Below are 16,552 nucleotides of genomic sequence, written 5' to 3'. Positions count from 1 at the left end.
TCTGTAATGGAAACATAACTTCATATTAATCCCATGCAAACTGACCTATGCCTCTGATCCACGTAGCACTCTAGTACTCAGAGCCATGATTATTTATTCATTTAATTTATATTGCTGCCTATTCGGCCATGGCGACTTGAGGTGGCTTACACAATGTAAAACCATATTTAAAACAAAAAATAAAAAACCATAAAAACTTAACAAAAAGAATCAAATAAATTAGTAAAGTACAATAGAAAAAAATAAATAAAAAATCACCCCCCAACTCCCACCCTCTGCCCCGATGACAGTAGATCACATGAGCCATTTGATGGACTCCATCCTGCTCTGGGTTCCCCAGGCCTGCTGGCAGAACCAGGTCTCCAGTGCTTTCTGGAACCGTGCTAGAGTGGGGGCCATTCTAATCTATGGGGGAATGATATTCCAGAGAGAGGAAACCCTCACAGAAAAGGCCCTTCTTCTGGGTCCCATCATCTCCTTCAGGGATGGGACCCATAACATTATCTGCCTCCCTGCTCTAATGGGTCGGGTAGATGTGACCAGCAAGAGATGTTTCCTCAGATAACGCAGAGATGTTTCCTCAGATAACCCAGTTCCAAGCCATGAAGGGCTTCAAAGGTGACAAGCAGTATCTTGAATTGCACCTGGAAGCAAATCGGCAACCAATGTAGCTGCTGCAGGAGACACCAGGGTCTGCACAAAACCATGTGGGCCGCGGCATTTTGCACCAACTGGAGCTTCTGGATGTTCTTCAGGGGCAGCCCCATGTAGAGCGTGTTGCAATAATTAAGACGGGAAGTGACCAGGGTATGAGTGACTGTGAATAGGAACAGTTGGTCCAGGAAAGGGCATAACTGGTGCACAACCTGCAGTTGCGCAAAGGCCCTCCTGGCTATGAGCATCACCTGCTCTTTGAGTAGGAGTCATGAGTCCAAGAAAACCCCTAGATTACGCACAGGGGCTGTTTGGGGTGGTGTCACCCTATCTAAGACCAAAGGGGGCAATTCTCCCTGAGCCAACGAACCCCAAACCCAGAACCACTCGATCTTGCAAGGATTTAGTTTCAACCTGTTGCTCCCCTTCCAGCCCCTAACACCTTCCAGGCACTGCAAGAGGGAGGACACAACTTCATTCACCACAGGCCCAGACATACAGCTGAACATCATCAGCATATTAGTGATATGTGGGGTCCTTGCCCCCATATAACTGTGTTTTGTGTTTTAATTGTGATTTTATGTGGGTTCCATAACTTTATGTTAGGATCATACACAATCCAGGGAAAACTTGAAATTTTAGCATGCTCAATCATCAATTGGTACTAGCTTCTTTATTGATCTATGTATTAATGAATTGGCTTTATTTTTAATGAATTAGTGGCTTTATTTTAGGACTCAGTTAATCAGAAAGCCAGATCTCAAGTTTCATTCCTCTTCCACTTCCATCTCCATCTCGGAGTGAAACTGAGATAGAACGTATTAAAAGTACTGCAGAGAGAACATGCCTAACGCACGTAAGCACGGAAAGAAACACGTACATAACTTAGTGAGCACGTAAAGAGTCGGTGAGCACCCCCAATACCTGAACTTTCTAGACTGGGGGGGGGGAACCCTGCATCTGCCTCGGATGGGGAAGTAGCTTCTGCTGCATCGGCTACAAAGATCAGAAAGGAGGAAAAAACAGACACCTCCGCCCTCTTCCCCGTAACAGGCGCGCGCCCACGGCAGCCTCGCTCCAGGCCTCGGGAGCGCGCGCCGCCTATATTCCCTCCTTCGTCTGCGCCATCCTCGGCCAATGAGCGGCACTGTTGCTGGCAGGTGCTGCGTGTTTTTGTTTTGGGTAGAAGAATTAGTTGTAGTTGAGGAAGGCCAAGATCCCTTATTTTCGCCCTTTCGGAGTCGCGCATGCCGGGAAGGAACTCTCGCTGAGCAGCGCACCCAGAGCCTGTTCCCGCCGCTTGCCTTGGGTGGGAGGGGGGGGGAAGGAATACGGCTCCTCCTCTCTCGCCATCCCCCTCCCGCGGTGAAGAGGGAGGACGACGGCCGAGCAAGCGAACGAAGCCGCCGCGCCAAGGAGGTGGGGGGCCAGGTCTGGCTCGGCCTGGCCCGGCTTGGCTTGGTCTCGCCCGAGCTGACCGCCGCCGGGCCTCAGCGATGAGGAGGGAAATGAACGGGGTCACTAAGGGCCGGTTTGAGGTGAGCAGATGACCGGTTGGCTGCTTGGCCTTCTTGGAAGTTTCCTCGGGCGGAGGGGTGGGGAGGCTTTGTTTGGTGCGCGGTTGAGGGAGAATTGGAGTCGGAAAAGGAACATCTCTCTCCCTCCTGGAGATGCTGCCTTTCCTGTCTCCCTTCCCGATCTGGAGGAGTGATGAAGGGCGGCGGCGGCGGCGGAAGGGCCGTGCGTTTTCTTGAGTTGGGGCAATCGGGGTGGGGGGAGGGGGAGGGGGGCATACTCGGGTGGAGGAGATGTCCCTGGGTTGACGGCTGTCCTCTCCCTCACTGCCTGTCCGGCCAAAGGAAGGGAGTGCGGTTTTATTTCTAAGTGGTTATTGACAGGAGAGGCAGGGAGGCTTTTCTCTGTGGGCAGAGAAGGGATTCCTTCGGAAGAGACCCGCTGGCCTGCCTGCCTGCCTGCCTGCCTGCCTGCTTGTCTCTCCTCCTCTATGCAAACACAACCACCAAAGCAAACGATTGTCAAGATCAAACCAAACGATTGTGGGTCGAGGTAGCTCGATTGCCCAGAGGGAGGTGCCGGTGCAGCTGCTTTTACAGCCTCCTGGCTGGAGGCAAGAGGCTGGGTACGTGCGTATGTGTATGGGGGATTTCGCCCGTGCGTAGCGGGGCCGCAGGAACTGCTAGAAACTGTTAGGGATTGGGGGGGAGGAAGGGTACTACTTCGCACCGAGTTTTCCCCCCTCCCCCCCGCAACTCCGGGAAGAGGGGCGGAGCCAGCAGAGGAAGGAGGGGCGGTGGACGGGGAGGAGTCTGAGCGCTAGGTTTGTGTGAAGTGGAAGTCCCTGGGTAGGGCCGTCGTGCTCGATTGCGGGATTCCCCTTTGGTAGAAAAAATAATATTATTTTTGTTTCGGAGGGTGTGGTGGATGGAGGGTTTGCGGGGAAGGTGAGTTCAGAAGAAATAGGTTGTGAATACGTCACAAGAACTGAAGGGATAGCACGGAGCATGCAGCTTGTTTCTCCTGTGTCTAATGATAACTGGTGGTAGTCGGGATACTTAACCAGGGGCCTGTCTGGTGGCAGAAATAGGAGGGGATGTGGTGGAAATGCGTATCTATAGGGATCCCTCTGGAATGATAGAATATAGATAATCGCTGCTTCTGCCGCCGCCATATCCTCGTCTACCACGTATTTTTTCCCACTTTGGGGTAAAGGGAGGAGACGTTAGTATGATAGAGCAAAGATGTTATGAGGAACCGTATAATGAATGGTGTACGTTTTGGGAAAAGAGGAGGGCAAAAATTATTAGGTAAACAACCGGAGATATCAAGCTATGTCTAATGTTAATGTTGGGTTATGTAGATGAACAAGTATAGTATATGAAGCTTATGTAATTACTGTATAGGTTAGTGAAATGAGAGCAGCTAATGTTTTGAATGATATCCTAGACGACATAGATGTATCCATTAGAAATATTAATAAGTATACTTGATATACAGATGTGATTATGATTTTAAGGAGATTGTGGTGCTTACAACTCTTTCAACAGGAAGTACAGCTGTTTTCAGCGTGTATAATTGATCATGTCATTTTGAAAGCAAATTTAAAACAGCTATTTTACAATAAGAGCAAATGACTAGTGTTTAATATCAGATTGGTCAAAAGCTAAACCGGGTGTTCTCAATCTAGTACTATTGTTGCTTTTCATATCCTGAGGTGAAAAAGGAAGGAGTCAAATACTTGGAAGCTGAAGGAGAGATTTTGGAAGGGGAGCAATACAAGAATAAACAACGAACTGTTCAGGAAAATATGACATGTAATCAGAATAATCTGGGACTACACAAAAGCACCTTATTTTAACCAGTTACTGCCAGTGTGTTATTGTGACAAATGTCTTTCCTCCTATTTTGATCCTTTCTGAATTTATGATGCTGGCAGGGAAACAACATGGGAGGCATAAAATTTATTTCTTGGTTATTTTTCTTATCTATGTATTATCTCTCATGAATGTAAAGCAGGAATAATTTAAGTGCAATAATTTAAGTCTTGCTTAGAAACTACAACTCTGAACATTGTTGCTTCTTCATTTTGTAGTTTAGAAAGGAAAAATAAAACTAACCAAGTGTTATAAAAAGTATTTAGCACCAGATGATAAACCTCCAAGCATGAAAAAGAATATCTTCGTCCAGAAATTGGCTGTTGGATTAAGACAGGTAATTCTGTGTTTTGTTTTTATTTTTCTATTTTATACAAACACTAAACTGCATGTTGATGCAAGAAACAAATAAAAAAGAGATGGTATATTAATTGAATTAAATGTCACAAATTGAATAGCATTGTATGATGTCACTAGGTTCAAACTCCAACTCAAAAGATAGAACCTTGTGCTTGGCATAGAATAAGTTTCCACCCAGCACCACCATCCCACACAAATTTAATATTTTGTTCAGTTTCAGTCACCGTGCCTGAAAGAAGAAAGACTAGCAATCTTTGAAAGAGAATTTAGCTGTTTAAACTGCACCACTTGAGCATTTTAAAATTTGAAATGAGTTAGAAAAGACAGCCATGCTAGCTCAGGAATTCTTGGAGTTGAAACCCATAAGTCATAAAGAGGCTATATTTCTCCACCTCTGTCCCAAGGGTTTTGGAAATCAACTATATTCAAATCTATTGGTTTTAATTTTGCTTTGCATGTAATAACAATATTCTTATTTAAAAAGGGATATGTACAATATAGTTTGCAAAATTATGGTTTTCACCATAAATCAAAAAAACTTTCTAAAGGAAAAATACATTATTAAAAATATAATGTATTTATTTATTAAAATAAATAGAATAATGTAAAAAAGTGTAAAAAGCTTTTTATGCAGAAAATATTTGAATTGTATAATTACATTGAAAAAAATGAAAATTATCTTGAAAACATTTCTATTACTGTGTTTTTCTATATAAAGTTTTTCATTCTCATGAATATCTTTTATCATTAAATTACCTAGTAATAATATAAATAAGCACTGTATAGGCTTAAGTGGAAAACTGGAATGGATATAATACAGGTAACCCTCGACTTACAACAGTTTGTTTAGTGATAGTTTGAAGTTACAACAGCACAGAAAATAGTGACTTATGGCCATTTGTCACAGTTGCGACCATTGCAGCATCCCCATAGTCATGTTAAAATTCAGGTGCTTGGCAACTGACTCATTTTTTAGGGATGCAGTGTTCCAGAATTATGTGATCACCTTTGGTGACCTGACAAAATCAGTGGAGAAGTCAGATTCACTTATCTGGGTTGCTAACTTAACAACTGCAGTAATTTACTTAACAACTATGGAAAGAAAGATCATAAAATGGGGCAAAGCTCAGTTGTCTCACTTAGCAACAGAAGTTTTTGGTTCAATTTTGGTCATAAGTCAACGACTACCTGTACTAATCAAATCAGAGTTGTAACATACTTTCTTCTAGAATCCAACTTGAGACAGCTGTTCATTAGGACCATTGAAGTTTTACAAAATACAATACAATACTTAGATAAAGATGTTTAGAAATAGAAGGGAAGTTACATTTAGAGAATATGCACAAAACAAATTGGGTAATATCAAGATCTGAAGTAATTTACTTTTGATGAGTAGAAACTAGAAATGAGAGTAAAAGTTGGAAGTAATTTAAGCTATTTCTGGAGAAAGCAGTTGTGCATACAATTCTTTAAGCATGCTAACATCAACGTGATGCTAACATCAGGTTGTGCTGCCATTTTTTTAAAAAAAAATCTGTCTATATTAAATCTATACCATTCAATTTTTGCAAGCATTTCACTGTAAATAATTTCTAAATAAATATTTGAATATGTATGATTTTCATATTAGGCCATACTTAATGCACTGATTCTAATTGCCTTCTCAGATCTAAATTACCTTTAAGCAGTTGAAACGTTGGGGGAAAATAAATAAAATACTAAACACACACTGTACGTGAAATGTTCTCGATCAATTTAGAATTGCAGAAAATATTTTGGAATTATCCATAAAATATGGAGACTCTTGATAGTCTGACCACAAAGTATTTCATATATGTCAAAGTGTTGCATACCATTATAATGACCAAAATTCTCAATTCCAATAAAAGGCAGACTTAAAGCAAACTATAGAATACCAATAGGAAGAAATTTAAGTGTAGAGGGACTGAGAAAAAAGTAACATAAATGCATCATAGAAATAAGCTTAATATGTTTGAAAATTATTGATGAGCAAACGAAATACTATTTGATGGAGGGGTGGGGGAGAACTAACTTAAGTGATCCTATGGGAACTTCTGATGGGAACTTCCAGCCAGCTGGAAGGAGGGATCTAGCTTGGAGTCTGCACAGTCACAAATGTGGTAAGTGTGACCTCCCCCAAGATCCATGAAGCCTTATCTTGTTGTTCCCAGAGTAAGGTAAGCAGTCTGGTGAGATTCTTGTAGCAGAAGTGGTAGATAATATAGTTACTGACTTTACTTATTCACAAGTGACTCTGGTTGCTTGTATTTAATAACTTCAAAGTTATACAGATTTTCAGGCAGAGGTGCTAAACTGAAACATTTCATAGTGCTAGTAGAAACTTGATATATTTCCAGATTCTTGAGTGAACTTCAGAAGACTTTGGCCTGTAACAACTAGACTTTCATCAAGGAGAAAGGTATTTATATATGTTCCCTGAAATTAAGAAAGCAAGATACAGTAGTAATAGATATTCTTTGGTCCTTGAAAGAGACAAAGATGGCAAAGACAACTTTATATAGTTATTATGAAAAATAGATACCCTGATAATTCTTTTCATGATCGGCATCTCAATAAATAGAATATGAAAAACTAAGTGGCCCAAATGAGCAATATAATGGGAAGGATTGGGCTTAACTTTAAATCACTATATTTGATACATATTAACATATTTATTTAAAACTTATAGTATGAATGAGTTGGGTATTGAGTTACTGTTTCTGATAAAAGAATGTAATATAAAACTAAAATACAATAGTGTTTATATATAAGTTCTCATAGTTACTTCATGGTATTTAAATTTGCCTACAAAACTCTTGAAGGATTGAGTTGTTTCTGAGTATTCAAAGAAATGTTTTGGCAGGAAATAACTTTTTCATTAGCAAACTATGAAAGATATTGTTTGTTTATAATTTTTCCTCTTCTCTTGATTGAAAAAAAACAACAGAATTACAGGGTTTGAGCAGCTAACAGTTGTTTATTGAAGAACCAAAACAGAACGTTGGATTTTGCCTTGGATCTTGAATTTGTTGCTTCAAATTATTACCTGTCTTGAAGATTTATAATGTTCACATGGTATAATCCTGACTGATGTATTTAGCTTCCTGAAATTATATATACTGTAAAGAAACTCAGTGGTAAAAGCCATTAGGCAAAAATATTGTTTTAAAGGGCTGAACAGTCTTAAGTATTTTCTCTTGAAATTTAATTTTCACTTATTTGCACCCATTTGTTCTTGTGTCTTAGTTTTTCTTTTTGTCAATACAGATTCTGTCAGATCTCATAGAAATAATTATTTGGCTTTTGAAAAATGTTCATAGTATCTTACATTGTCTTGACTCCATCTTTAACTGAAATATGCAATATTCAGACCAAACATTTAAGGGGATAATCTTCCATCCACATGTGATCCATTTTTGCAGCAAAAATTTCTGGCAACCTGCTGAACAATAATGAGAAAAATTCTCATCAGTTTTCAGTGACAACAAAAATAAAAAAAGTATTCTGTATTTAGTATAATCTCAAGCATTAGTGTATTTTGTTTGGTTTAGATTTAGCATGTTATGTAAATCCAGATATTACAGTTTATAACTTTTTTCTAAATATAATATATCTAGAAATGTTTTCTTTCTAAATATTTAGAAAGTCCTGCTGCAATTATCAGCAATACACTACTGTCACCAGACAATGAATATCATTCATCCTTAGTCTAGACTAGAGTAATAGCGTCTGCTATTTTTGTAATAGCAATGCTGCTATATTGATTACAAAATGGTTTGGTATTATTTATTATATACTTGGTTTAGATACCTTTTAGTAATAAGTTTTAAACATGTTCTCACTATCATAGTGTCACAATGCTTGTCACTACACACATTCATTTAGTTTGGGGCTCTTTTTTATAACTTGTTTCCACTGCATACAGTCAAAAGCAATTGCAACGAGGTGCCTGTTTCTGATATATTCTTTCCTGTTAAAGGTTTAGTGTAGTATGACTTCTCTATAACTTGCTAAGTCTGCAAAGGGAGATAATAGAATCATAAGACACCTTTTTAAAATACTCTTAGATATTTGGGTACTGTGATTTCCCCCCCCCCCCATACCTTCTTTGTTTTTAAACTGTGAAATTAATTATGCTACCTTATGATTGACACAAATCTTTTCATGTCCTTGTAAACAAACTTGGAAACTTGGGATTTAAACAGTGGTAAAGTCAGTTACTGTTAAGTTCCAGAATATTTTATATTAACATTGTTATAATCACTTCATTGATAATATCTTAATGACTTTGTTGGGGATAGTAAGCTTATTACAGTAAAGATCAGTAAAGATTTTTTGTGCAGAATGAGCAACTTGGTTTCTGTACCTGACTGTTGTCTGTCCAGTGGGAAAAGTGACTGGCTACAGCAAAACAAGTAGGACAGAGTGTAACTCAGTAACTAAATCCTCACACATAAAAATTCCCATCATGCTCTTCCCTAAAACATTAAACAAGGTGGACAAAAGGAGTAAAATAGTAAGCCAAAGTAATTGGAGCATGAGATTAAAAAAGGAATGGAAAGGTAGCTGAATTTAGTAGACATCAACACTCCTTATTTTTCTTGCAAACTATCCCTGCTTTTTACCAAGTATCTATACTGCTCAGTGAATTTATTTTCTTTAAGTTTCTTACTTCTCCTTTTTTGAGGATCTCATCACCTTAATTTAATCATGACATTCTTGGTCTACCCATTTCTTTTAAGCCACCTCCCCATTTCCTCTTAAATTTGTTTTGCAATTAGAATCTCTGTTTTCCTCTTTGTACGATCACACTGTCTCATTCTTTCACACATTGCACATTGCCTTTGGTATTCAATTCATTCAATTTGGTCCCATCTCTTCTTACTTTAGGGCATACACTCAAATAACTAGTTCTGTTGCATTCGACTTAAAATTTACATTTATGCTTACCTACCCAACACTCTTGTCTACTCGAATGGGAAGAAGCACACTCTTATATAGCCATCTTTATTTCTTTCAATAGATTCATCAGAGTAGAACCACTGTAGGACAGAATTACCGCTTCTTATTCTCAGTGGAGACCCAGAAAGATACATGGGATTGAAAGCCACTGAAAGACCAAGCAGCACAAGGGGGTGACACTCCAGAGGCTATCTATGGGTTCGCTGCAGGGTTCTCTGGAGTTGATGCCCCATCATTTTCTCAACAATTTTCCCCCCAAAATTTAATGTCTGATTGGTGTCTAATAAGTCTCATGTTATTAGGGACTGGATGAAAGACTGACCTGGCATATATTATTGAGACCTAGCTGAGTACCCCTCTTAAAAGGTAATGCTTATAAAATTTTAAAAAAACAGACAACTAAATAATATTATTGGTTTCAGATGGCTTTACAAACAAAGCAAGATTTGGCTATATTCAAAGAAACAGTCTATACCATTTGTCTAATAAATAAAATGGATTGCACTTTCACTTCAAGGATACAATCTTAATAAGTTACGTTCCTGAATTTTCCTTCAAAAATGACTGTTGGAACTGTGTTAAAATATGCTAGGCTTAGTGCTCCTAAATTTAAGGAACCATATTTAGCTTAAATAGCTTGTTAGTATGAAAAAAAAAGACTAGGTATTCCTTTTTTTACTGGTTACTTTGACTAGATACCAAAAATAGCTCCAAGATGGGTAATAAATTGATTTTGTGCAACCTCACTATGTGCTAGCATGGAGAAATATATTTGCTTGGCCTCAAAGGTTATATTTAAAATATTCTGCTTGAAAAATAAGATTAGAGTATGAAGCAGACTTGGTCAGGCGTCGTCCTTTTGCAATCCCTTATCAAACACAATGCCATGGTCAAGTTGAGCCTGCTAGTTCTTGGAAATGTTTTGAATAGTCAAAGGACTGTGCCAAGTGTGTGAAATATGCGTATATCTTCTACATAATTCTCTGCTTACTGTTTCAGATATTTAGGGATGATGGTTAGTTAATTAAAGAATAAGTTATTTTTTTAATTAGTAGCAGAGCATTTCAAGATATTAGTTGAACTCCGAAATATAACTTGCCTCCAGAGTATTTCTTTTCTAGTCAGGCACTGTAGAAGCAAAGTACACAGTACTTACTGGTTTCCCTTTACAGAACACACTATTAATTTTATTTTAATTACTGATTATAGTTCTGTCCTGTTCTAAGAGGCCTCAAATATTGCAGGCAGTCCCTTTCACATAGTCTTCCTGTCCGAAGCCTAAATTGCAGTAAACTAAGGAATTTGATCTTGTTCTCTCTGGTTAAAATACATTTATTCCATCAAGTTTATTAATATGTTTTAATAGGTTGGTGGTCTTAGGAAATTAATAAGTTGTAGAATTGAACAATTGTCAGTGCAACCCACGTCCAGGGTTCTTCTGTGGGGAAAATAGAAAGGAACATTATATGCAGCTCCTTAAGTTGCCCAAAATGAACAGTATAAATCTAATAATATATATATATATATATATATATATAGCAATGAGCTTATTTCATGCTTCCCTCTGACTTTTTCTAAACTTAGCTGAGTTTCTCATCCAGCAGACTCCATAATCCCAAAAAAGTTATGGAAATTTGGACCACTTGCTTACATATGTAACAGTCAGTTATATCAGATTTATCAGTTCCCATTTCTTAGGTTTTTGATGGAACATAAACTACCAAAAACAGTGGAGAAAATGGATAATACTGACAGCTGACATGATAAAATTCATTTGATGTAAAATAAATTATTACTTTGTTGTATGTTTGCAAGAAGTAAATTTGAATCCATTTAATAAAATGGGAGGCCATACCTAGACAAAACTTGCTTTAGAAAATCTCAACTTTGCAAAACATTTTTTGAATATCCACAGGTAATTAATACAATAGAATTCAATCTATATTGAGACATATCTGTAATGTCTATTAATGAACATAAATTTCCAATGTTGTCTGTTTTTGAAATGGAGTAAATTAAAGTCCTCACCAAGAGTCTTAGAATCCTTTAGCCAAAAAGAGACTAATATCTAGGTGTCTATAGTAATTAATGTGATCTGTTTAGGAACTTTTACCTGGTTTTAAAATAATATTATAAATTATATAAATGTTATAAAAAGATAAAGGCAATTTGCCACATTTAAATGATTAATTATAATTTCTAACAATACTGGAGCCAATAAATCTATAAGAAATGTATACTCTTTGGCTTAGAGGCTTTCCCATTTTTCATCAGTTGGTCTTCAATATCTTTTCTGATTTCAATGGTTCTTTTAAGACATTTTTGCAATAATGGTTTAATGCCCCATTCATTCTTAAAAAAACCTATCCATTGCATGCAATTCATCCAGCATTATCCAAATTATAACAGTAATGGATTTTGTATCTTTAAGTCTCAATCCTTAATTTGTTAATATTTCAGAAATTCAGAAGTTAACTTCAGAACAACAATCAAATAAGCAATCAAGAAACTGCCAAAGAGCCATTAGTAAACAACCCAACCAAAGAATCCCTAGGACTGCCCCTACCCACACAGACAAGACACCAGAATATATCCTGACAGCAAACAACACTCCTTACTAGCACTGATGAGGACCCTCATTTCAGAAATATTTCATTTTCAAATGATATGCTAACAATTTACCATATTTACACCATATTCCCAGTGTTTTAGCTTTGATATCTTCAAAGACGGTTAACCCAGGAATTAAAATTCCTGCATAAAAATGAATATCTACTCTAAATTGGGGCTGTAAAGACAAACTGGGAATACTAATGGTTCACCAGTCATTCTATTACCAGCAGGTTCCCTCTCTAAACTTGTAGAGTTGGTTGTTGCTTGAAGCCTCCTCTCATTTGGTGTCAGGACAATTCAATTTCCATGTTATGAGCACCACATTGAAAGGCCCAGAGGTTCATGGTCTCTATGGTAATTCAGCTTGTCTCAGGTGATCTGAGGCATAACAAACACATATGGATAGACTTTGGACCTTGCTTTTGTGTGAGATTAGTTGCTATGTAATTAACATTACCCTCGAACTTTTGCCATGATCAGATCATTTCCCAGTTTGAACATGATTTACTGTTACGTTGGAGTTCTGTAGAGCAAGTCAGCCTCAGGCTCCTTATGGTTTCTGATGAGTATTGGGAGAATTTAATGACAACAGATTAATCTATTCAGGACCTGGTTTACAAAATAAAATAACAGACTTGGAAGGGACCTTGGAAGCCTTCTAGTCCAACCCCCTGCCCATCCAGGAGACCCTATACCATTTCAGACAAATGGTTATTCAACTTCTTCTTAAAAACCTCCAGTATTGGAGTATTCACAACTTTTGAAAGTAAGTCATTCCACTGATGAATTGTTCTAACTGTCAGGAAATTTCTCCTTAGTTCTATGTTGGTTCTGTCATGGATTAATTTCCCTCTATTGCTTCTGGTTCTTCCTTTAAATGTTTTGGAAAATAGATTGATGCCCTTCTTCATATGATCATGAGGTGACCAAGCTCTTGACAAAATGACAAAATAGCCTTTGCTGGCTAAACCTGGATGGTTCCTTGGTTTGTCAAGAACCTGCAGGAGATGAAGTGACATCTATTCTCCCTATATGAGATTAGCTCCAATTGTTGTGACTTTCCAGAAAGCCCTTAAAAGCATGCTTTTTTCAGCAAGTCTGAGAATCTTCTGATAAAAGGGAGTGTGTGTGTGTGTGATTGTGATTAATTTTATATCATATATAACATATATGATGTTATATGTAAAACATCTTCTCATGATTGTTTTATTTATCCTTGTTTTTAACTAGCTTTATAGAATACCAATTTTATTGTACACTACACAGAGTTAATTCATGGACAGCATATAAATTTGAAAAATAAGTGATGCCTAGAACATCCGTGAAGAAAGTAAAGTGTATCTGACCCAACACATGTATTCTTGTTTTCAGGACTACTTTGTCATGAGTGGGGATTGTTGGGATTTGGGCACTATATTGTAGTTCTCCTTTGCTAGTTAAGAGTTTAACTAGTTGAGAATGCCATCTGAAGATTTGAGGTTTGATGTCATCAATATATTGATGAACCCAGCTTTATATTATTGTGACTGTCCAGATCTATTTTTGATTACTGTTTGGTTTAATTAATCCTATTTTATGTTTCCATTATTTTATAGACTTTCTGTATCTTTTATACCTATTGTTCAAAATATATTGATTTTTGAACATTTTATCTTGTAACTGAGAGTCCTTAAAGATTCAGCAGTCTATAAATATGGTAAATACTAAATGTATATGGTTGCAAATGTTTCCAAGTTTCAAGTGGATTACAATCCATTGTGCTCTGATTGTATATTGACTTACGGTCACATAATAGTTTTCTGTTAAGCCATTTTCTGACATAGCATGCTCTGTAGAATATGTTATGGAATTAATGTGAGTAAATCATCTGAAATTAATGAACTGTAAAATAATTATTAGGATCCCCTTGGTTTTAATGAAGCTTAAAATCTAATCCATATTATTTGATATAAATCAGCCTTCTCTAGCTTAATATTTTGCAAATACATTTGGGCCATATTGTCATTAGCAGTTGCAACAAAATTATATTTTATTTATTTAATTTCTAAGACATGGAGCTTTATTTCAAAAGAAATTGCAGTGACCTGCCAAGTTGTGAACATACAAAAAGTCTCCTGTAGTTTAGGAAAATCACATTCACTTTTGTGTATCTTCGATACTTTTAATATTCTTCATAATACTTATTTCTTAAAGTTAATGAAAAAAGATTTAACAGAAATCTGAAAGACATGAAACATTTGTTAATCAAAATGAATTAAGACTATTTTTTAAAAAAATAGTAACATTTTCTCTGTTATTTTAAATACTGTAGCTGTATTAACACAACTGGTTTGTTGAACATATCGTTACTTTATAGTAAGCTGTAGTTGTAGACTCAAACATCACATTGCCAAAACAATGTTATAGCTAATTGTGATTTGTAAGTATGCCAACTAAAGCTTACTATTATATATACTTGCTCAATAGTCTCAGGATACTACCTTGTTGCATTAAGCCATGATTACTTTGTTGTGATGTTGTATTCTATGAACAAAACATTTAAGATATTTAAACAGTATTAGTGTTTGTTAACCTTGGTGAATTTTAAGATCTGAGTGATATCTGGGGAACTCTGGGAGTTGAAGTCCACAGATGTTAAAGTTGCCAAGGTGAGAAAATATGGATTTATAATATAAAAAGCAAGCTTGAGCTTAATGAGTAAATTGGCCAAATAAACATGGCTTAATGTAATGTGTAATCTTTTATTTCTAAGTTATCTATTCATATTTGTTTGATGTATAAAGCATAAGCCCAGCTAAAAAAATCCATAAGCAATGAACAGAAAGTTCATATGCATTTTGTACCAGGGCTTTGATTATCCAGGTGACATTCCAGTTCCTATCAGCCCCAACCAACCTGGCTATTGGTCAGAGGTTATGAGAGTTATAGGCCAGCAACATACAAAGGACCAAAATGCACTATTGCTGAAAATACTTAAATATCTAAATATATTTATCTGGTAGCATTGTGCAAATAGCATTTCAGCTGCTCATGCATTCTGTCTAAAAAAAAAAATACAGATAGTAAAGTAGACTAAAGTAGAAGAATTTGTAAGCATTTTACGAACACTTTTTATTAATGAGATGAGGATTTTAAAAATGATCATTTTAGTTAATTTATGTTTAACAAAAGTTGTTTTTCAAAATCATACCCTGTTTGCATTTACAAACAAAGAATTAGGATTCCATCAGGAGAACATAATAGAAGGTATAAGGAAATGAAAAAAGAATGTCCTTAAAGTAATTCACAGTCCTTGAAGTAATTCACAGCCAATGTGAAATGTTTTGTTCTGTAGAGTTCTGTATCTACCACACCTTTGCTTTTAGTAAATTTCAGGGCCCTCTATAAAGCCACCATCAGTTACAGCCTTAATTTTGATGTAACAGTTATAAAATGTAAAATGCAGACAAATCAAAAGAACTAAAGAATTAAAAGTGATAATTTATATGTAATCCTTAACATGAGTAGAATTGGACCCAAAATTTCTATTGCTAAGCAAGGCAAATGTGAGTTTTGCCCCATTTTACAACCTTTTTGCACAGTTGTTAATTGAATCATGTGATCATGAAGCAAACTTCCTTCATTGACTTTGCTTGTCAAAAGCCCGTTGGGAAGGTTACAAATGGTAACACATGACCCTGAAATAAATACATGCCAGTTATTTAGTGCTCCAAATTGACCCCAGGAATGCTGTAATGTTTGTTAGTGTGAAAACCAGTCATAAATCACTTCAAACAGTCCCTAAATGAGTGGTTGTAAATTGAGGACTTACTATATTGAACATCAGTTACTCAGTATTCCGTATAACCAGTAACAAAATAAGTGGATCTGAGACGAATACTGAGAAAAATTAAGTTCAGACATAATATATTTGTAATACACCTATTAGTTAACATCATGACTACATTGTTAGCTAATCTTCCTATTAACAATTGTATAAGGATCATTAATAAGTAATTTTGATTTCCTTAATTGCCAGTCTATACATGTTTACATTTAATTTTTCTCACTGAATTTTTTTTTGCATTTATGGAATATAATTAGAATTTGGAAATGACCAATAACCCAAGGTAGAAATCACATGCTGCATAAAATTGGTCTCAGTCAGAAGTTTGTTGTATCATTCTGATCCAGCTGAAGTTTCCAATGCTTTTAAGGGAATGTCATGCTGTGATCCAAAGGTTAAAATCTTTTATATCCTCCTTAAATCTGATGAAAATAAGAATAACCATTATGATTGTGTAAAAAAATAATTGCTTTAATTATTTGTTGTTAATTTTAAAATATTTCTTATCGTGCAAATTAAAAACCTATATGCAAGATCAATACTCCTCAATCTGTCCTGTAGTGATTAAACTCATTTCCTGGTGATTTGATTAACATATTCACATAGTTTCCTTAGCAACAGTGTGGAGCTGGTGTGTCATTATTTTCTTTTGGCATATGTAATATTAACAAATAATTATCATTGAAGAAGTAACGTGATTGTTAGATGGAATCCAGTGAAGGTG

General features: G+C 36.4%; 1 protein-coding gene across 7 annotated transcripts in view; it reads left to right on the top strand.

The window, feature by feature from the left end:
* The first annotated feature begins 1,812 nt into the window (after positions 1-1,812).
* Positions 1,813-16,552, top strand: part of FBXL20 (F-box and leucine rich repeat protein 20) — a 54,048-nt gene continuing 39,308 nt past the window's right edge. For 3 of the 7 annotated variants that reach the window (XM_087915979.1, XM_026717612.2, XM_087915981.1), the window contains exon 1: positions 1,813-2,192. Coding sequence is in view for 2 of the 7 variants with exons in the window: in XM_026717612.2 (XP_026573397.1) it covers positions 2,151-2,192 (42 nt within the window). In the remaining 5 variants the exon portion in view is untranslated. Of the gene's footprint in view, positions 2,193-4,264; positions 4,384-6,784; positions 6,847-16,552 lie in introns of those variants that run through there. The other 4 variants (XM_087915978.1, XM_026717610.2, XM_087915982.1 and 1 more) reach the window with 4 other exon arrangements.

The sequence above is a fragment of the Pseudonaja textilis genome, chromosome Z, assembly GCF_049901715.1.
Source record: "Pseudonaja textilis isolate UNSWEBS1 chromosome Z, rPseTex1.2, whole genome shotgun sequence".
In the NCBI taxonomy this organism is placed as follows: domain Eukaryota; kingdom Metazoa; phylum Chordata; class Lepidosauria; order Squamata; family Elapidae; genus Pseudonaja; species Pseudonaja textilis.
This window is presented reverse-complemented; position numbering and strand designations above follow the sequence as displayed.